The 20,358-nt window shown below is 48.1% G+C and overlaps 1 protein-coding gene across 1 annotated transcript in view; it reads right to left on the reverse strand.

The window, feature by feature from the left end:
- Positions 1–244: 244 nt before the first annotated feature.
- Positions 245–20,358, reverse strand: part of LOC138993223 (gasdermin-C-like) — a 54,397-nt gene continuing 34,283 nt past the window's right edge. The window contains exons 11-24 of the mRNA XM_070392329.1: positions 19,979–20,050; positions 18,672–18,692; positions 16,579–16,650; positions 15,272–15,292; positions 13,175–13,246; positions 11,868–11,888; positions 9,771–9,842; positions 8,465–8,485; positions 6,363–6,434; positions 5,280–5,309; positions 3,783–3,964; positions 3,331–3,460; positions 2,811–2,884; positions 245–2,164 (exon numbers count right to left, since the gene is read on the reverse strand). Coding sequence (XP_070248430.1) covers positions 1,925–2,164; positions 2,811–2,884; positions 3,331–3,460; positions 3,783–3,964; positions 5,280–5,309; positions 6,363–6,434; positions 8,465–8,485; positions 9,771–9,842; positions 11,868–11,888; positions 13,175–13,246; positions 15,272–15,292; positions 16,579–16,650; positions 18,672–18,692; positions 19,979–20,050 — 1,100 coding nt within the window. The 3' untranslated portion in view covers positions 245–1,924. The remainder of the gene's footprint in view (positions 2,165–2,810; positions 2,885–3,330; positions 3,461–3,782; positions 3,965–5,279; positions 5,310–6,362; positions 6,435–8,464; positions 8,486–9,770; positions 9,843–11,867; positions 11,889–13,174; positions 13,247–15,271; positions 15,293–16,578; positions 16,651–18,671; positions 18,693–19,978; positions 20,051–20,358) is intronic.

A 20,358-nucleotide genomic window follows, 5' to 3' on the forward strand; every position in this document is an offset into this window, starting at 1 on the left:
ATCATTTAATTTGATTCAATAACAACCCAATAAAGGGAGAAAAAGGAAGTGGGGTGGATGAAGTTGTCCAGCAGAGGTCGCCCAGCGGTAACCTAAGACTCCAGCCCAGACCTGTGCAGCTGCAATTCTTCCTGAGGACAGGCTCCGTTCTCCAAGAAGACAGCAAATCTCCACATTTTTGTTACCAGGAAACCCCAGGTTGGGCTCGGGCTACCTGTCACTGTGTCCAATAACGAAGGCAGGGTCGAATCATAGAAGACATTTATTGAGAAGGCCAGCCAACCAAGAAGAGAGGGTGCTTACAAGCATTCAATGGGGGACAGGATTATACAGGGGAAGGGGCGGGGTGAGGCTGGGGATGGAATGCAGCTATGCACAGCCCTGGAGGTCCCCAGACGTCAGCTATTGTCCTTAATCATCAGGTAATGAGATGGTGTTGATGAGATGATGTTTTGACTCCTGGTGGGTCGGTCTGACCATGCTTATTGGTTCTGCTTGCTGGGTTCACAGCTGAGTCACCTCCTCAATTGCTTCCCACAGGCCTTGGAAAGGAAACTTAGGAACAACTTAACCCCCTATTCACATAAGTACTAGTATATGTATTCTAAGATTTAAACACTATGATTATTTTTCAGATTAATGCAGGTGCTCTATCTATCAGATTATAAGTCCCCCTATCATTTGTACCAGCCCTGCTTTCCGATGGGTTGATCAAGGTTGCAATATTTTGAACAGTTCCCATGCTTGGCTGAATTCATTTAGAAACTATATACCCTGCTTACTGAGCGACATTCAAGCTCTTCACAGCTTCTGCCTGGGCTCAGCATGAGACAACAGAACCATAGTAATCCGAGCAGAAGGGCTGGTGTTTCTGGAAACACTGGAAACAGCTCTAAGTTCCGCATAACTCACTCGTACCTCCCAGAGCTCTTTATGGGAATTATTCAATACAGCCAATGCAGTGTTTAAAAAGAAGGTTCTAGAGCAGGGGTCCTCAAACTTTTTAAACAGGGGGCCAGTTCACTCTCCCTCAGACCGTTGGAGGGCCGAACTATAGTTTAAAAAAAAACTACGAACAAATTCCTATGCACTCTGCACATATCTTATTTTGAAGTAAAAAAAACAAAATGGGAACAAATACAATATTTGTATTTGCATGTGGCCCATGGGCCGTAGTTTGAGGACCCCTGTTCTAGAGGCTATAAAAAAGAAGCCAAAGTTGACCCCCTCTGCCCCAGCCCATTTCTCCCAGCCTATTCCATGTTAAATTCAGCAGGGAGGCAGCAAAGGAGAAGGGAAAAGTGGGGGGAGAGAGGTGGGAGAGCAGAGCAGAGGGGTCTGCCTTTAACTCAGAAGTCCCAAAGCAAATCAAGGAAAGTGCCATCACCAACAAGCTTCCTTCTGTGTGTCAATGCTGCCACCTTCTGGTGTAAATTATAAATTCATTAGAAAATAGCGCCAATCTTGGTCATTCAATAGAAGAAGCACAAGGATGTGATCCTATGAGTTTACATAGATATCCCCCAGGTATTCCTGGGATCTATTTCAACCAGAATTAAATATATCTACTTTTCAAGCTCCTACCTTTTCATATATACCACTGATCTTTTAAATTATACCACTGAGTGCCTGGGCAATTAGAGAAACTCCTTCAATGTTCTCCCTACATACACGTGGGCCCCCCACCTTCCAGCCCATCCCCCCACTCAGCAGCCAGAGTTGCCTGTGGTTTGTGACAACATGGATCAACCTTGAATGTCTTGTGCTAAGCAAAATAAATCAAAGACAAAGACTTATCACTTATTTGTGGAATAGATACAGACTCACAGATACAGAGAACAGCCTGGGGGTGTTTACATCAAACGACAGGACCAGGACTGACTAGCCTCACTGGACTGACTCCTGGGCCTGCCCCCAGGAGGGCTCAGGCCTCAGCCAGCTGCTTCAGCACAGAGAGGGTCCCATAGAGGGCAGACAGGGGCTCCTTGGCTTCCGGATCCCAGGTTGACCTGAGGCTGTTCAGCTTCATCTTCAGGCCACACTCATCCAGCAGCCCATAGGTAATGGCCAAGTCCTCCCCCTGGAGTGGGGTGAGGAGCTCAGGCTGGAGGGTAAAGCGAGCGTTCTCAGAGCAGTTGAACTTGGGCTCCAGGATGCTCCTCACCTTGAAGAAACAGTATCAGATGTTACAGGCCAGCCTCTGAGGTCAGGAAGAGAGAACCTTCGGTCCCAAGGGCCAGGGGTCATGCAGGGTGACTGTGGGGGCAGGAGCTTTGGGGTCACTCCTTGTCCTGTTATGGGGTCAGTGTGACCATGGACACATTGTTGGAAATCACTGAGCTGCTAAATAGTAACACTGACACTTACTCAGAAAATAGTGGGGTTTGGAATTGTATGTGTATGCTTGCATGTGTAATGTGTGTATGTACATGTCTATACACACATATATATACTTACATATACATACATGCAGAGTGCACAATTTGCAAATGGTAATCGTGTGAGTACAGCAGGGGTTTAGATAATTCAGATCCCTTGAGCTCCCCAAACCTGTATTCCTAGACGGCTATTTTAGAACTGAGGGGAGGGGCCCTCTGCAATGTTGCCATGGAAACAGAGGCCTTGCCAGGTAGACTCATGCCCACTGGGCCTGTTTCCCAGACGGAGATGCAGCCTGGATTTCCCAGGCCCACACCGGGACCTCCCCTTCCCTCCCAGCAGCAACCCCAGTCATCTCTCCTTTCTCAGAACCATTCTTATCCTGCTTCCCTCACTCTTTTCCAAGACTCCGGCCCCTGGGGATTGCTCACCAGGTCCCTCTGCGGGAGGAGGATCCTCTTCTCCATGGACTGAGCCAGCAGGACATGTTGGATGTCACTCAGCACTGGGGACAGGGGGACATTTGGGGAAAGAGTCAGATGTTCCTGTCCCCATGATGAACTCAGAGACCTTCAGAAGCGAACTCTGAGGCAGAGGAATAAAACTCGCTAGCGTGAAGGTCAAGTTCCCTGTCCTGGAAAGTCCCCCTTCTGCTCGTGCTCATGGGATGGTCTCCAGGAAGCTACCTAACATGGCCCAGGGTGGGCTTCTGTGGCTGGACCTGGCATCACCGCCCCACTGATCCGCTGCATGAACCTGGCTGGCCTTGCAGGCCTCAGGCTCTGTCACAGGGCAAGCTCATCACACTGAGCCTCGGAGAGGCCTGTGATGTGAGGGTGAAAAATCATAGCATGTCAAGGGGTTTGGAGAGGTGACACCTAATGCAGCCCTTTCGGGGCTCTGAGGGACCAACCTTGTGACTCCCCCATTCTTCCTCCAAACCACTCTTACCCATTAAGGCTTCAAGCAGGTAAAGGATGAGGCACTTTGAGCCAACCTCTGGATAGCGGGAGTCCTTTCGCAGTTCAGTTAGGATGGTGCCACCAGGGCCATCCAAATGACCGAAGGGTTCCTGTTCAAGCTATAGGAGACAGGGCTTATTAATGATGTTGATAACATCAGTGATATCGCCTGTAAATTCTGCATCTACAAGTGATTAACCAAGGAGTGGGGGTAATGGCTCCATGCACCCTCAGGGAACATGGAGCACCCCAGTGTGTGAGGGCTGCCTTCCCTGGCCCTGGTCGTTGGACACAGGGGCAAAGCCCCTCTCCTCAGACATCCTTCTCATCCCACTAAGATTACCCCCATTTTCCTTTCCCCACACACCTTGGCAGCCCTACCTCTGAAACACTTCCCATTTACAAGACAGATCAGGCTTAGGGAGCGGCAGGGCCCCTCACCTTGTCCATGAGGTCCTGGAGAGCCTCGCGGTCCCCAAGCATGGCCAGGAGGTTGGAGAACACAACATCCTGCATGTCCTTCGAGAGCTCAGCTGCTTTTATATTCTGGGAAACCTCCTCTTGTAGCAGCTTGAAATCTGTCCACTGGAACATCTGTTTTATCTTTATGAGTAGGTATAGACCTATGAACCAGGAGGTCACAGTTGGACTCCTAGTCAGGGGTCAGGGCACATGCCCGGGTGCGGGCTCAATCCCCAGTGTGGGGTGTGCAGGAGGCAGCCAGTCAATGATTCTCTCACATCATTGATGTTTTTATCTCTCTTTCCCTCTCCTTTCCTCTCTGAAATCAATAAAAAAAAATTTTTTTAAGGGAAAAAAAAAGAAATCTACCCTCGGGCATTAATGCCAACCAGAAAACAGGCAATTCTCAGATTAGACCATTCTTCTCCCTCCAATATGAGCAAAGCTGCTCTTCCATTTAAGATGCTCACCCAGAGCATCTCTGAAGATGACATGGTTGAGCTCTGGGTTGGAATTGCCACAACAGGCTACACAGATGGAAAGTCTCTGCTGAGATGAGGTGGGGGTACATGCAGGGACGAAAGGAGAGGATCTGGGAAAGGGTCACGGGAAGAGGAAGAAACTGACCAGGTGCTCACTTCTGACACTTCGCAAATAATGTGGGTTCTAGACTGGTCTCCAGAGATGAAAATGTCAGAGATTCCAGCATTGGACCTCAAAATGAGGGTGTCATGACAACTATCTGAATACGTATATACAGTGTTTGGTAATACATGCAGATGTGTCTGTATCTTCAGAGTCTATAAGGAATTAACCAAGGAGTGGATGTTGGGGCTGTCTGCTTCTGCCAGGACACCTGAGGTGGCCTCAAGTTGGCCCTAGTGAAAATGAGAAGTCACTAGAATGGAAGCGCCAGGGAGGCAGGCATTTCTGTTTGGTTCACTGTCCTATACCAGTGCTCAGAATAAAGCCTAATGCCCAATGAGTCTTTAACAAATGTTTCCTGAATGCATCAACGAATGAAGGAATAAATGAAAAGTAGCCATGACCAAAGTGTAAATCTTAAATTAAAGTTCAGTTTTCTGAGTAGTTTGGAAACCTCCAATTTGGGTTCTGAGCTCTGCCGTTTCTACCCAGCAGCCTCAGGTTCCCTCTTAGTGAACACCCAGCCCGAGGGGTGCCTGCACCCTTCCCAGAAAGAGAATGGCACGTGGTCATCTCCCTCTCTCATCCCCCAAATTTGCTTTAGAGACACTTCTGAGGCTTCCGCCCTCTACTGCTGCCACCCTCTTGCTTAACATTTTTCTGCTTCATCCCAGTCCATCCCTCCACATTCCTGACCCTTCCTGGCCCCTTGAACCCACAGAAACTATGAGCTTTCCCTGAGGCCATTGTGACAAAGGCAGGGGCACTCTGCCCTGCTCACCAGATGAGTACAAGGAGGACCCTCCCCAACCCCCGCAAACACACACTCACCTCTTCGAAGGAGGGAACGTACCATGCTCCCTAGAGAAAAATCAAATTAACACCTAAAAGTTAATCTCTGAAGATTCTTAGTTTGTATACATTCTTCCCTCTACTCCCCAACCTATCTTTCCCATCCACCCCTACCCTTTGCCCAGGAAATAAGAGCCCAGTGGCTCAGATAAGGACAGCCAAGGTAATCACATGGGGTTTCAGTTGTAAAAAAGGCGCCTTGTGGAGGGGTCACATCCCACTTTACAGGCTCCTGTCCACTTAAGGACTGTGGCTGACATATGCCTGCTGTTGGAAAGAGAAACAGAAGTGGACACTCACAACAGCTTAGTCTCTGCTCCCCAACACACACACTCCTACCCCAGGACTCAAAGGAGAGAGGATCTCCCTGTGGACAGGAGCCTCTGTGGGTAACAACAGTGAGAAGAGGAGGTGATGGAGGAGCCTGGCTGGGGAAGGTTTCCCTGTGGGTTTGTCAGGGCTAAGCCCCAGCAGGGTGTTTATGGGTCAAAGAGGGTCAAGGTACCCCTATGTTCATAGCAGCACAATTTACAATAGCTAAGATTAGGAAATAGCATAAGTATCCATCAAAAGATGAGGGGATTAAAAAACTGGGGTACATCTGCACAATGGAATGCTATGCTGCTAAAAAAAAAAAAAAAAAGAAGAAACTCTTACCATTTGCAAAAGCAAGAATGGACCTGGAGAGTATTATGCTGAGTGAAATAAGCCAGTCAGAGAAAGATAAATATCACGTGACCTCACTCATTTGCGGAATATAATGAACAACATAAAGTGATGAGCAATACAGCCAGAGACATAGAAGCATCAAACAGACTGTCCAACCTCAGAGGGAAGGCAGGGGAGGGTGGGGGGTAAGAGATCAACCAAAGGACTTGTATGCATGTATATAGGCATAAGGCATGGACACAGACAGTAGGGGAGTGAGGGCATGAGCTGAGAGGTAGGAATAGACAGGGAGAGGTTAATGGGAGAAAAAGGAGACATATGTAATTCCTTAAACAATAAAGAATTTAAATTTAGAGAGGAGAGGTCAAAGTCGAAGCATTATGGCCAACTCACCTGCAGAAAACGTTTTATCATCATCATCATCATCATCATCATCATCATCATCATCTGTGATGTGAAGAATGCCTAGGTGGGAAGAAGCCCGGTCAGCAGAGCAGGGTATCCCCTGCAGGAGCCTCTCACATGCCACAACTGCAGGCCCCACACTTCCTACTCTAGGCCAGGTGTGCCAGCTCTGCTCAGGGTGCACTGGGGGTCCATTCAACAGAATCACCGGGGACACTTGTGCAAACTCAGAGTCCCTGGCCTCACTCCATACCATCTGCACCAGGCTCTCTAAAAAGAAACCTAGAACCTTCGGTTTTCATAGGCACCTGGTTGATGGTTACCCACTTTACTCTCAAACTGGAGAACTGCCTTGTCAATGGAAATGAAATCACCTTCTTCATACCCTTTGTCTTCCTCTCCCAGACACATCTCTTCCTTACACATCTAGGCCCTTTCTGCCCTACTCCTGGAGGGTTTCACATTTCCCATAGAGAAATGTTCAAAGTTCTGGAATTCCTAACAATCATGTTTACTCGGTGATTGACAAGGGCCAGGAGCCCATGAGGGAAGGAGGCAGAGGGAAAGCAGTCCCATTATAGGAGACCCAAGACCGTGGTGACGCAGTATCCAGGGAGAAGAGAGCCCAAGACGGGAATAATCAAGTGTGTGGTTGTTGATGATGACATGAGGAAATTCCCAGTAGGAGAGACTGCAGTGGGGCGAGGCATGGACAGCAGGTAGGGAGTGAGCAGGGTGCAGAATATTCTCTAAGGAAGTAGGCAGTGAGGGGACACTGGTGGGAAGAGGGGACAAATGTGAGTGAGGGGTTATGAGGTGGCAGAGACCTGACCTTGTGGTCAGGTCAGAGGAAGGGTCCGGGTGAACTGGAGAGAGGGAACATAGATTTGGCTCAGACACCTTATCAAACATTTATCTCCATCAGCTCTGGAGCTAAGATCTCACTTCCAATTCATAGATAACATGGAGGACAGAGGAATACTTATTTTCTCCAATGTCACAAAGCGAGCAACTTATTGAACTGTTCATTGAATTAGTCTACACTATTAGGTGTTAGGAGCATGAAATTAGTTCACAGAAGTGCAATGCTCACTGCACTGGGCCATTCTTTGTAAAAGTTCCTTCTAGTCACCCTTAGACCTGAACTGTAGAAACAGATGAGCTTCGTGCACCCCCTAGTGGGCAGGAAATGACTTGCAGACACTGCTGTGAGGTTAGCCTTTGGAATCTAACTCCATTTAGTTGACACTTGTCAACACTTTCAAAACATAATTTTCAAGTTTGAGTTCATCCATTGACCCCATAAGATTAAAGAGCTCATACTCATTCCATCCACAGCCAGTGACAGGAGGTCACTGTCTGCTGGACCCATCCTTCACCACATGTTGCAGTGAGGACTATAGTGAACAGTGAGTGTGTACACGGGTGAGAGAGAGAGAGAGAACGTTATGTGTGGTGAGGGAACCCCCAATCTACAAGGAGACATATCAGGTTGACCTCTACCTGAGACTCAACATTTGGGAACAATGGCACCAAGGGCCCTGAGCTGGTTGTTGCATGCATCCACAAATGAAGGAACTAATTAATTAATAAAGAATGAATGAATGAATGAGTGAGTGAGTGAGTGAGTGAGTAAATGAAAACTGGGGCTAAGGAAAGTACAAATTTGAAAATAAAACTCGGTTTTCTGAGTTGCTGGAAACCTCCAATTTGGGTTCTGAAATTGGGTCTTCCCTACACAGCAGGCTTCAGGTTCCCTCTTGGTAAACTCCTAGTCAGAGGGCTTCCTACATTCTTTATAGAAAGAGTGGCCTTCTCCCTTTCTCCTCTGCCAAATTTGCTTTAAAGTCACTTCCAAGGGTTCTGCCCTCTACTGCCACCCTCCTCTTGCTGAACCTCTTCCTGCTCCATGCCTGTCCATCCCTCCAACTTTCCAACCTTTCCTGACCATTCCCAACCCTTTCTTAACCTTCCCATCCCACAGACCTATGGCCACTCCCCGGGGTCACGGTGGCCAAGGCAGGTCTAATCCTCCCTGCTCACCAGATGAGTACAATGACCCTCCCCAACCCCAGCAAACACACACTCACCACTGGGAGGTTCGTAGATGCCTAGAGAGAAATCAAATGAACACCTAAAAGTTAATCTCTGAAGACTCTCGGTTTGTCTACATTCTGCCCTTTACTCCCCGGCCCCTCTTTTCCATCCACAACTGCCCTTGGCACAGGGAACCAGAGCCCAGTGGCTCAGATGAGGACAGCCAAAGCAATCAGGTGGGGTTTCGGTTGTAAAAAAAAAGGGGCCTCGTGGAGGGATCACATCCCACTTTACAGGCTCCTGTCCACTTAAGGACTGTGGCTGACATATGCCTGCTGTTGGAAAGAGGAACAGAAGTGGACACTCACAACAGCTTAGTCTCTGCTCCCCAACACACACACTCCTACCCCAGGACTCAAAGGAGACAGGATCTCCCTGTGGGAAGGGGCCTGTGTGGGTCACAGCAGTGAGATGAGGAGGTGATGGAGGAGCCTGGCTGGGGAAGGTTTCCCTGTGGGTTTGTCGGGGCTGAGCCCCAGCAGGTGTTTATGGGTCAAAGAGGGTCACGGTACCCCTATGTTCATAGCAGCACAATTTACAATAGCTAAGATTAGGAAATAGCGTCTGTGTCCATCAGCAGATGAGTGGATTAAAAAACTGGGGTACAGCCCTGACCGGTTTGGCTCAGTGGATAGGGTGTCGGCCTGCGGACTGAAGGGTCGCAGGTTTGATTCCGGTCAGGGGCATGTGCCTCGGTTGTGGCACATCCCCAGTGGGAAGTGTGCAGGAGGCGGCCGATCGATGTTTCTCTCTCATCGATGTTTCTGACTCTTTGTCCTTCTCCCTTCCTCTCTGTAAAAAAATCAATAAAATATATATTTAAAAAAAAAACTGGGGTACATCTGCACAATGGAATGCTATGCTGCCATAAAAAAGAAAAAAGTCTTACCATTTGCAACAGCAAGAATGGACCTGGAGAGTATTTTGCTAAGTGAAATAAGCCAGTCGCAGTCAGAGAAAGATAAATACCACATGATCACTCTCATTTGTGGAATATAATGAACAACATAAACTGATGAACAATGGAGCCCGAGACATAGAAGCATCAAACAGACTGTCCAAACTCAGAGGGAAGGCAGGGGAGGGTGGCGGTAAGAGATCAACCAAAGGACTTGTATGCATGTATATAAGCATAACGCATGGACACAGACAGTAGGGGAGTGAGGGCATGTGCTGAGAGGTGGGAATAGCCAGGGAGAGGTTAATGGGAGAAAAAGGAGACATATGTAATACTTTAAGCAATAAAGAATTTAAATTTAAAAAGGGGAGGTCAAGGTCTAAGCATTATGGCCAACTCACCTACTGTAGAGGTTTTCTGATCAGCAGCAGCAGCAGCAGCATCATTATCATCACCTGTGATGTGAAGAATGCCTAGGTGGGAAGAAGCCGGGTCAGCAGAGCAGGGTATCCCTCTTGGAGCCTATCACATGCCCACACCTGCAGCCCCCACACTTCCTCTTCTGGGCCAGGTGTGCCAGCTTTGCCCTGGGGACCCATTCATCAGAATCACCTGGGACTCTTGTGGAAACTCAGAATCCCTGACCTCACTCCATACCTTCTGCACCAGGCTCTCTAAAAAGGAAGCTAGAACCTGATGTTTCCATAGGCACCTGGTTGATGGTTATCCACTCTAGTCTCACACTGGAGAACTGCCTTGTCCATGGAAATGAAATCACCTTCCTCATACCCTTTGTCTTCCTCTCCCAGACACATCTCTTCCTTACACATCTAGGCCCTTTCTGCCCTACTCCTGGATGGTTTCACATTTCCCATAGAGAAATGTTCAAAGTTCTGGAATTCCTAACAATCATGTTTACTCGGTGATTGACAAGGGCCAGGAGCCCATGAGGGAAGGAGGCAGAGGGAAAGCAGTCCCATTATAGGAGACCCAAGACCGTGGTGACGCAGTATCCAGGGAGAAGAGAGCCCAAGACGGGAATAATCAAGTGTGTGGTTGTTGATGATGACATGAGGAAATTCCCAGTAGGAGAGACTGCAGTGGGGCGAGGCATGGACAGCAGGTAGGGAGTGAGCAGGGTGCAGAATATTCTCTAAGGAAGTAGGCAGTGAGGGGACACTGGTGGGAAGAGGGGACACGCGTGAGTGAGGGGTTATGAGGTGGCAGAGACCTGACCTTGTGGTCAGGTCAGAGGAAGGGTCCGGGTGAACTGGAGAGAGGGAACATAGATTTGGCTCAGACACCTTATCAAACATTTATCTCCATCAGCTCTGGAGCTAAGATCTCACTTCCAATTCATAGATAACATGGAGGACAGAGGAATACTTATTTTCTCCAATGTCACAAAGCGAGCAACTTATTGAACTGTTCATTGAATTAGTCTACACTATTAGGTGTTAGGAGCATGAAATTAGTTCACAGAAGTGCAATGCTCACTGCACTGGGCCATTCTTTGTAAAAGTTCCTTCTAGTCACCCTTAGATCTGAACTGTAGAAACAGATGAGCTTCGTGCACCCCCTAGTGGGCAGGAAATGACTTGCAGACACTGCTGTGAGGTTAGCCTTTGGAATCTAACTCCATTTAGTTGACACTTGTCAACACTTTCAAAACATAATTTTCAAGTTTGAGTTCATCCATTGACCCCATAAGATTAAAGAGCTCATACTCATTCCATCCACAGCCAGTGACAGGAGGTCACTGTCTGCTGGACCCATCCTTCACCACATGTTGCAGTGAGGACTATAGTGAACAGTGAGTGTGTACACGGGTGAGAGAGAGAGAGAGAACGTTATGTGTGGTGAGGGAACCCCCAATCTACAAGGAGACATATCAGGTTGACCTCTACCTGAGACTCAACATTTGGGAACAATGGCACCAAGGGCCCTGAGCTGGTTGTTGCATGCATCCACAAATGAAGGAACTAATTAATTAATAAAGAATGAATGAATGAATGAGTGAGTGAGTGAGTGAGTGAGTGAGTAAATGAAAACTGGGGCTAAGGAAAGTACAAATTTGAAAATAAAACTCGGTTTTCTGAGTTGCTGGAAACCTCCAATTTGGGTTCTGAAATTGGGTCTTCCCTACACAGCAGGCTTCAGGTTCCCTCTTGGTAAACTCCTAGTCAGAGGGCTTCCTACATTCTTTATAGAAAGAGTGGCCTTCTCCCTTTCTCCTCTGCCAAATTTGCTTTAAAGTCACTTCCAAGGGTTCTGCCCTCTACTGCCACCCTCCTCTTGCTGAACCTCTTCCTGCTCCATGCCTGTCCATCCCTCCAACTTTCCAACCTTTCCTAACCATTCCCAACCCTTTCTTAACCTTCCCATCCCACAGACCTATGGCCACTCCCCGGGGTCACGGTGGCCAAGGCAGGTCTAATCCTCCCTGCTCACCAGATGAGTACAATGACGCTCCCCAACCCCAGCAAACACACACTCACCACTGGGAGGTTCGTAGATGCCTAGAGAGAAATCAAATGAACACCTAAAAGTTAATCTCTGAAGACTCTCGGTTTGTCTACATTCTGCCCTTTACTCCCCGGCCCCTCTTTTCCATCCACAACTGCCCTTGGCACAGGGAACCAGAGCCCAGTGGCTCAGATGAGGACAGCCAAAGCAATCAGGTGGGGTTTCGGTTGTAAAAAAAAAGGGGCCTCGTGGAGGGATCACATCCCACTTTACAGGCTCCTGTCCACTTAAGGACTGTGGCTGACATATGCCTGCTGTTGGAAAGAGGAACAGAAGTGGACACTCACAACAGCTTAGTCTCTGCTCCCCAACACACACACTCCTACCCCAGGACTCAAAGGAGACAGGATCTCCCTGTGGGAAGGGGCCTGTGTGGGTCACAGCAGTGAGATGAGGAGGTGATGGAGGAGCCTGGCTGGGGAAGGTTTCCCTGTGGGTTTGTCGGGGCTGAGCCCCAGCAGGTGTTTATGGGTCAAAGAGGGTCACGGTACCCCTATGTTCATAGCAGCACAATTTACAATAGCTAAGATTAGGAAATAGCGTCTGTGTCCATCAGCAGATGAGTGGATTAAAAAACTGGGGTACAGCCCTGACCGGTTTGGCTCAGTGGATAGGGTGTCGGCCTGCGGACTGAAGGGTCGCAGGTTTGATTCCGGTCAGGGGCATGTGCCTCGGTTGTGGCACATCCCCAGTGGGAAGTGTGCAGGAGGCGGCCGATCGATGTTTCTCTCTCATCGATGTTTCTGACTCTTTGTCCTTCTCCCTTCCTCTCTGTAAAAAAATCAATAAAATATATATTTAAAAAAAAAAACTGGGGTACATCTGTACAATGGAATGCTATGCTGCCATAAAAAAGAAAAAAGTCTTACCATTTGCAACAGCAAGAATGGACCTGGAGAGTATTTTGCTAAGTGAAATAAGCCAGTCGCAGTCGGAGAAAGATAAACACCACATGATCACTCTCATTTGTGGAATATAATGAACAACATAAACTGATGAACAATGGAGCCCGAGACATAGAAGCATCAAACAGACTGTCCAAACTCAGAGGGAAGGCAGGGGAGGGTGGCGGTAAGAGATCAACCAAAGGACTTGTATGCATGTATATAAGCATAACGCATGGACACAGACAGTAGGGGAGTGAGGGCATGTGCTGAGAGGTGGGAATAGCCAGGGAGAGGTTAATGGGAGAAAAAGGAGACATATGTAATACTTTAAGCAATAAAGAATTTAAATTTAAAAAGGGGAGGTCAAGGTCTAAGCATTATGGCCAACTCACCTACTGTAGAGGTTTTCTGATCAGCAGCAGCAGCAGCAGCATCATTATCATCACCTGTGATGTGAAGAATGCCTAGGTGGGAAGAAGCCGGGTCAGCAGAGCAGGGTATCCCTCTTGGAGCCTATCACATGCCCACACCTGCAGCCCCCACACTTCCTCTTCTGGGCCAGGTGTGCCAGCTTTGCCCTGGGGACCCATTCATCAGAATCACCTGGGACTCTTGTGGAAACTCAGAATCCCTGACCTCACTCCATACCTTCTGCACCAGGCTCTCTAAAAAGGAAGCTAGAACCTGATGTTTCCATAGGCACCTGGTTGATGGTTATCCACTCTAGTCTCACACTGGAGAACTGCCTTGTCCATGGAAATGAAATCACCTTCCTCATACCCTTTGTCTTCCTCTCCCAGACACATCTCTTCCTTACACATCTAGGCCCTTTCTGCCCTACTCCTGGATGGTTTCACATTTCCCATAGAGAAATGTTCAAAGTTCTGGAATTCCTAACAATCATGTTTACTCGGTGATTGACAAGGGCCAGGAGCCCATGAGGGAAGGAGGCAGAGGGAAAGCAGTCCCATTATAGGAGACCCAAGACCGTGGTGACGCAGTATCCAGGGAGAAGAGAGCCCAAGACGGGAATAATCAAGTGTGTGGTTGTTGATGATGACATGAGGAAATTCCCAGTAGGAGAGACTGCAGTGGGGCGAGGCATGGACAGCAGGTAGGGAGTGAGCAGGGTGCAGAATATTCTCTAAGGAAGTAGGCAGTGAGGGGACACTGGTGGGAAGAGGGGACACGCGTGAGTGAGGGGTTATGAGGTGGCAGAGACCTGACCTTGTGGTCAGGTCAGAGGAAGGGTCCGGGTGAACTGGAGAGAGGGAACATAGATTTGGCTCAGACACCTTATCAAACATTTATCTCCATCAGCTCTGGAGCTAAGATCTCACTTCCAATTCATAGATAACATGGAGGACAGAGGAATACTTATTTTCTCCAATGTCACAAAGCGAGCAACTTATTGAACTGTTCATTGAATTAGTCTACACTATTAGGTGTTAGGAGCATGAAATTAGTTCACAGAAGTGCAATGCTCACTGCACTGGGCCATTCTTTGTAAAAGTTCCTTCTAGTCACCCTTAGATCTGAACTGTAGAAACAGATGAGCTTCGTGCACCCCCTAGTGGGCAGGAAATGACTTGCAGACACTGCTGTGAGGTTAGCCTTTGGAATCTAACTCCATTTAGTTGACACTTGTCAACACTTTCAAAACATAATTTTCAAGTTTGAGTTCATCCATTGACCCCATAAGATTAAAGAGCTCATACTCATTCCATCCACAGCCAGTGACAGGAGGTCACTGTCTGCTGGACCCATCCTTCACCACATGTTGCAGTGAGGACTATAGTGAACAGTGAGTGTGTACACGGGTGAGAGAGAGAGAGAGAACGTTATGTGTGGTGAGGGAACCCCCAATCTACAAGGAGACATATCAGGTTGACCTCTACCTGAGACTCAACATTTGGGAACAATGGCACCAAGGGCCCTGAGCTGGTTGTTGCATGCATCCACAAATGAAGGAACTAATTAATTAATAAAGAATGAATGAATGAATGAGTGAGTGAGTGAGTGAGTGAGTGAGTAAATGAAAACTGGGGCTAAGGAAAGTACAAATTTGAAAATAAAACTCGGTTTTCTGAGTTGCTGGAAACCTCCAATTTGGGTTCTGAAATTGGGTCTTCCCTACACAGCAGGCTTCAGGTTCCCTCTTGGTAAACTCCTAGTCAGAGGGCTTCCTACATTCTTTATAGAAAGAGTGGCCTTCTCCCTTTCTCCTCTGCCAAATTTGCTTTAAAGTCACTTCCAAGGGTTCTGCCCTCTACTGCCACCCTCCTCTTGCTGAACCTCTTCCTGCTCCATGCCAGTCCATCCCTCCAACTTTCCAACCTTTCCTGACCATTCCCAACCCTTTCTTAACCTTCCCATCCCACAGACCTATGGCCACTCCCCGGGGTCACGGTGGCCAAGGCAGGTCTAATCCTCCCTGCTCACCAGATGAGTACAATGACGCTCCCCAACCCCAGCAAACACACACTCACCACTGGGAGGTTCGTAGATGCCTAGAGAGAAATCAAATGAACACCTAAAAGTTAATCTCTGAAGACTCTCGGTTTGTCTACATTCTGCCCTTTACTCCCCGGCCCCTCTTTTCCATCCACAACTGCCCTTGGCACAGGGAACCAGAGCCCAGTGGCTCAGATGAGGACAGCCAAAGCAATCAGGTGGGGTTTCGGTTGTAAAAAAAAAGGGGCCTCGTGGAGGGATCACATCCCACTTTACAGGCTCCTGTCCACTTAAGGACTGTGGCTGACATATGCCTGCTGTTGGAAAGAGGAACAGAAGTGGACACTCACAACAGCTTAGTCTCTGCTCCCCAACACACACACTCCTACCCCAGGACTCAAAGGAGACAGGATCTCCCTGTGGGAAGGGGCCTGTGTGGGTCACAGCAGTGAGATGAGGAGGTGATGGAGGAGCCTGGCTGGGGAAGGTTTCCCTGTGGGTTTGTCGGGGCTGAGCCCCAGCAGGTGTTTATGGGTCAAAGAGGGTCACGGTACCCCTATGTTCATAGCAGCACAATTTACAATAGCTAAGATTAGGAAATAGCGTCTGTGTCCATCAGCAGATGAGTGGATTAAAAAACTGGGGTACAGCCCTGACCGGTTTGGCTCAGTGGATAGGGTGTCGGCCTGCGGACTGAAGGGTCGCAGGTTTGATTCCGGTCAGGGGCATGTGCCTCGGTTGTGGCACATCCCCAGTGGGAAGTGTGCAGGAGGCGGCCGATCGATGTTTCTCTCTCATCGATGTTTCTGACTCTTTGTCCTTCTCCCTTCCTCTCTGTAAAAAAATCAATAAAATATATATTTAAAAAAAAAAACTGGGGTACATCTGCACAATGGAATGCTATGCTGCCATAAAAAAGAAAAAAGTCTTACCATTTGCAACAGCAAGAATGGACCTGGAGAGTATTTTGCTAAGTGAAATAAGCCAGTCGCAGTCAGAGAAAGATAAATACCACATGATCACTCTCATTTGTGGAATATAATGAACAACATAAACTGATGAACAATGGAGCCCGAGACATAGAAGCATCAAACAGACTGTCCAAACTCAGAGGGAAGGCAGGGGAGGGTGGCGGTAAGAGATCAACCAAAGGACTTGTATGCATGTATATAAGCATAACGCATGGACACAGACAGTAGGGGAGTGAGGGCATGTGCTGAGAGGTGGGAATAGCCAGGGAGAGGTTAATGGGAGAAAAAGGAGACATATGTAATACTTTAAGCAATAAAGAATTTAAATTTAAAAAGGGGAGGTCAAGGTCTAAGCATTATGGCCAACTCACCTACTGTAGAGGTTTTCTGATCAGCAGCAGCAGCAGCAGCATCATTATCATCACCTGTGATGTGAAGAATGCCTAGGTGGGAAGAAGCCGGGTCAGCAGAGCAGGGTATCCCTCTTGGAGCCTATCACATGCCCACACCTGCAGCCCCCACACTTCCTCTTCTGGGCCAGGTGTGCCAGCTTTGCCCTGGGGACCCATTCATCAGAATCACCTGGGACTCTTGTGGAAACTCAGAATCCCTGACCTCACTCCATACCTTCTGCACCAGGCTCTCTAAAAAGGAAGCTAGAACCTGATGTTTCCATAGGCACCTGGTTGATGGTTATCCACTCTAGTCTCACACTGGAGAACTGCCTTGTCCATGGAAATGAAATCACCTTCCTCATACCCTTTGTCTTCCTCTCCCAGACACATCTCTTCCTTACACATCTAGGCCCTTTCTGCCCTACTCCTGGATGGTTTCACATTTCCCATAGAGAAATGTTCAAAGTTCTGGAATTCCTAACAATCATGTTTACTCGGTGATTGACAAGGGCCAGGAGCCCATGAGGGAAGGAGGCAGAGGGAAAGCAGTCCCATTATAGGAGACCCAAGACCGTGGTGACGCAGTATCCAGGGAGAAGAGAGCCCAAGACGGGAATAATCAAGTGTGTGGTTGTTGATGATGACATGAGGAAATTCCCAGTAGGAGAGACTGCAGTGGGGCGAGGCATGGACAGCAGGTAGGGAGTGAGCAGGGTGCAGAATATTCTCTAAGGAAGTAGGCAGTGAGGGGACACTGGTGGGAAGAGGGGACACGCGTGAGTGAGGGGTTATGAGGTGGCAGAGACCTGACCTTGTGGTCAGGTCAGAGGAAGGGTCCGGGTGAACTGGAGAGAGGGAACATAGATTTGGCTCAGACACCTTATCAAACATTTATCTCCATCAGCTCTGGAGCTAAGATCTCACTTCCAATTCATAGATAACATGGAGGACAGAGGAATACTTATTTTCTCCAATGTCACAAAGCGAGCAACTTATTGAACTGTTCATTGAATTAGTCTACACTATTAGGTGTTAGGAGCATGAAATTAGTTCACAGAAGTGCAATGCTCACTGCACTGGGCCATTCTTTGTAAAAGTTCCTTCTAGTCACCCTTAGATCTGAACTGTAGAAACAGATGAGCTTCGTGCACCCCCTAGTGGGCAGGAAATGACTTGCAGACACTGCTGTGAGGTTAGCCTTTGGAATCTAACTCCATTTAGTTGACACTTGTCAACACTTTCAAAACATAATTTTCAAGTTTGAGTTCATCCATTGACCCCATAAGATTAAAGAGCTCATACTCATTCCATCCACAGCCAGTGACAGGAGGTCACTGTCTGCTGGACCCATCCTTCACCACATGTTGCAGTGAGGACTATAGTGAACAGTGAGTGTGTACACGGGTGAGAGAGAGAGAGAGAACGTTATGTGTGGTGAGGGAACCCCCAATCTACAAGGAGACATATCAGGTTGACCTCTACCTGAGACTCAACATTTGGGAACAATGGCACCAAGGGCCCTGAGCTGGTTGTTGCATGCATCCACAAATGAAGGAACTAATTAATTAATAAAGAATGAATGAATGAATGAGTGAGTGAGTGAGTGAGTGAGTAAATGAAAACTGGGGCTAAGGAAAGTACAAATTTGAAAATAAAACTCGGTTTTCTGAGTTGCTGGAAACCTCCAATTTGGGTTCTGAAATTGGGTCTTCCCTACACAGCAGGCTTCAGGTTCCCTCTTGGTAAACTCCTAGTCAGAGGGCTTCCTACATTCTTTATAGAAAGAGTGGCCTTCTCCCTTTCTCCTCTGCCAAATTTGCTTTAAAGTCACTTCCAAGGGTTCTGCCCTCTACTGCCACCCTCCTCTTGCTGAACCTCTTCCTGCTCCATGCCAGTCCATCCCTCCAACTTTCCAACCTTTCCTGACCATTCCCAACCCTTTCTTAACCTTCCCATCCCACAGACCTATGGCCACTCCCCGGGGTCACGGTGGCCAAGGCAGGTCTAATCCTCCCTGCTCACCAGATGAGTACAATGACGCTCCCCAACCCCAGCAAACACACACTCACCACTGGGAGGTTCGTAGATGCCTAGAGAGAAATCAAATGAACACCTAAAAGTTAATCTCTGAAGACTCTCGGTTTGTCTACATTCTGCCCTTTACTCCCCGGCCCCTCTTTTCCATCCACAACTGCCCTTGGCACAGGGAACCAGAGCCCAGTGGCTCAGATGAGGACAGCCAAAGCAATCAGGTGGGGTTTCGGTTGTAAAAAAAAAAGGGGCCTCGTGGAGGGATCACATCCCACTTTACAGGCTCCTGTCCACTTAAGGACTGTGGCTGACATATGCCTGCTGTTGGAAAGAGGAACAGAAGTGGACACTCACAACAGCTTAGTCTCTGCTCCCCAACACACACACTCCTACCCCAGGACTCAAAGGAGACAGGATCTCCCTGTGGGAAGGGGCCTGTGTGGGTCACAGCAGTGAGATGAGGAGGTGATGGAGGAGCCTGGCTGGGGAAGGTTTCCCTGTGGGTTTGTCGGGGCTGAGCCCCAGCAGGTGTTTATGGGTCAAAGAGGGTCACGGTACCCCTATGTTCATAGCAGCACAATTTACAATAGCTAAGATTAGGAAATAGCGTCTGTGTCCATCAGCAGATGAGTGGATTAAAAAACTGGGGTACAGCCCTGACCGGTTTGGCTCAGTGGATAGGGTGTCGGCCTGCGGACTGAAGGGTCGCAGGTTTGATTCCGGTCAGGGGCATGTGCCTCGGTTGTGGCACATCCCCAGTGGGAAGTGTGCAGGAGGCGGCCGATCGATGTTTCTCTCTCATCGATGTTTCTGACTCTTTGTCCTTCTCCCTTCCTCTCTGTAAAAAAATCAATAAAATATATATTTAAAAAAAAAACTGGGGTACATCTGCACAATGGAATGCTATGCTGCCATAAAAAAGAAAAAAGTCTTACCATTTGCAACAGCAAGAATGGACCTGGAGAGTATTTTGCTAAGTGAAATAAGCCAGTCGCAGTCGGAGAAAGATAAATACCACATGATCACTCTCATTTGTGGAATATAATGAACAACATAAACTGATGAACAATGGAGCCCGAGACATAGAAGCATCAAACAGACTGTCCAAACTCAGAGGGAAGGCAGGGGAGGGTGGCGGTAAGAGATCAACCAAAGGACTTGTATGCATGTATATAAGCATAACGCATGGACACAGACAGTAGGGGAGTGAGGGCATGTGCTGAGAGGTGGGAATAGCCAGGGAGAGGTTAATGGGAGAAAAAGGAGACATATGTAATACTTTAAGCAATAAAGAATTTAAATTTAAAAAGGGGAGGTCAAGGTCTAAGCATTATGGCCAACTCACCTACTGTAGAGGTTTTCTGATCAGCAGCAGCAGCAGCAGCATCATTATCATCACCTGTGATGTGAAGAATGCCTAGGTGGGAAGAAGCCGGGTCAGCAGAGCAGGGTATCCCTCTTGGAGCCTATCACATGCCCACACCTGCAGCCCCCACACTTCCTCTTCTGGGCCAGGTGTGCCAGCTTTGCCCTGGGGACCCATTCATCAGAATCACCTGGGACTCTTGTGGAAACTCAGAATCCCTGACCTCACTCCATACCTTCTGCACCAGGCTCTCTAAAAAGGAAGCTAGAACCTGATGTTTCCATAGGCACCTGGTTGATGGTTATCCACTCTAGTCTCACACTGGAGAACTGCTTTGTCCATGGAAATGAAATCACCTT

The sequence above is a fragment of the Myotis yumanensis genome, unplaced genomic scaffold (genome assembly GCF_028538775.1).
Source record: "Myotis yumanensis isolate MYYU_CA2020_CCGP unplaced genomic scaffold, mMyoYum1.0.hap1 SCAF_15, whole genome shotgun sequence".
Lineage (NCBI taxonomy): Eukaryota > Metazoa > Chordata > Mammalia > Chiroptera > Vespertilionidae > Myotis > Myotis yumanensis.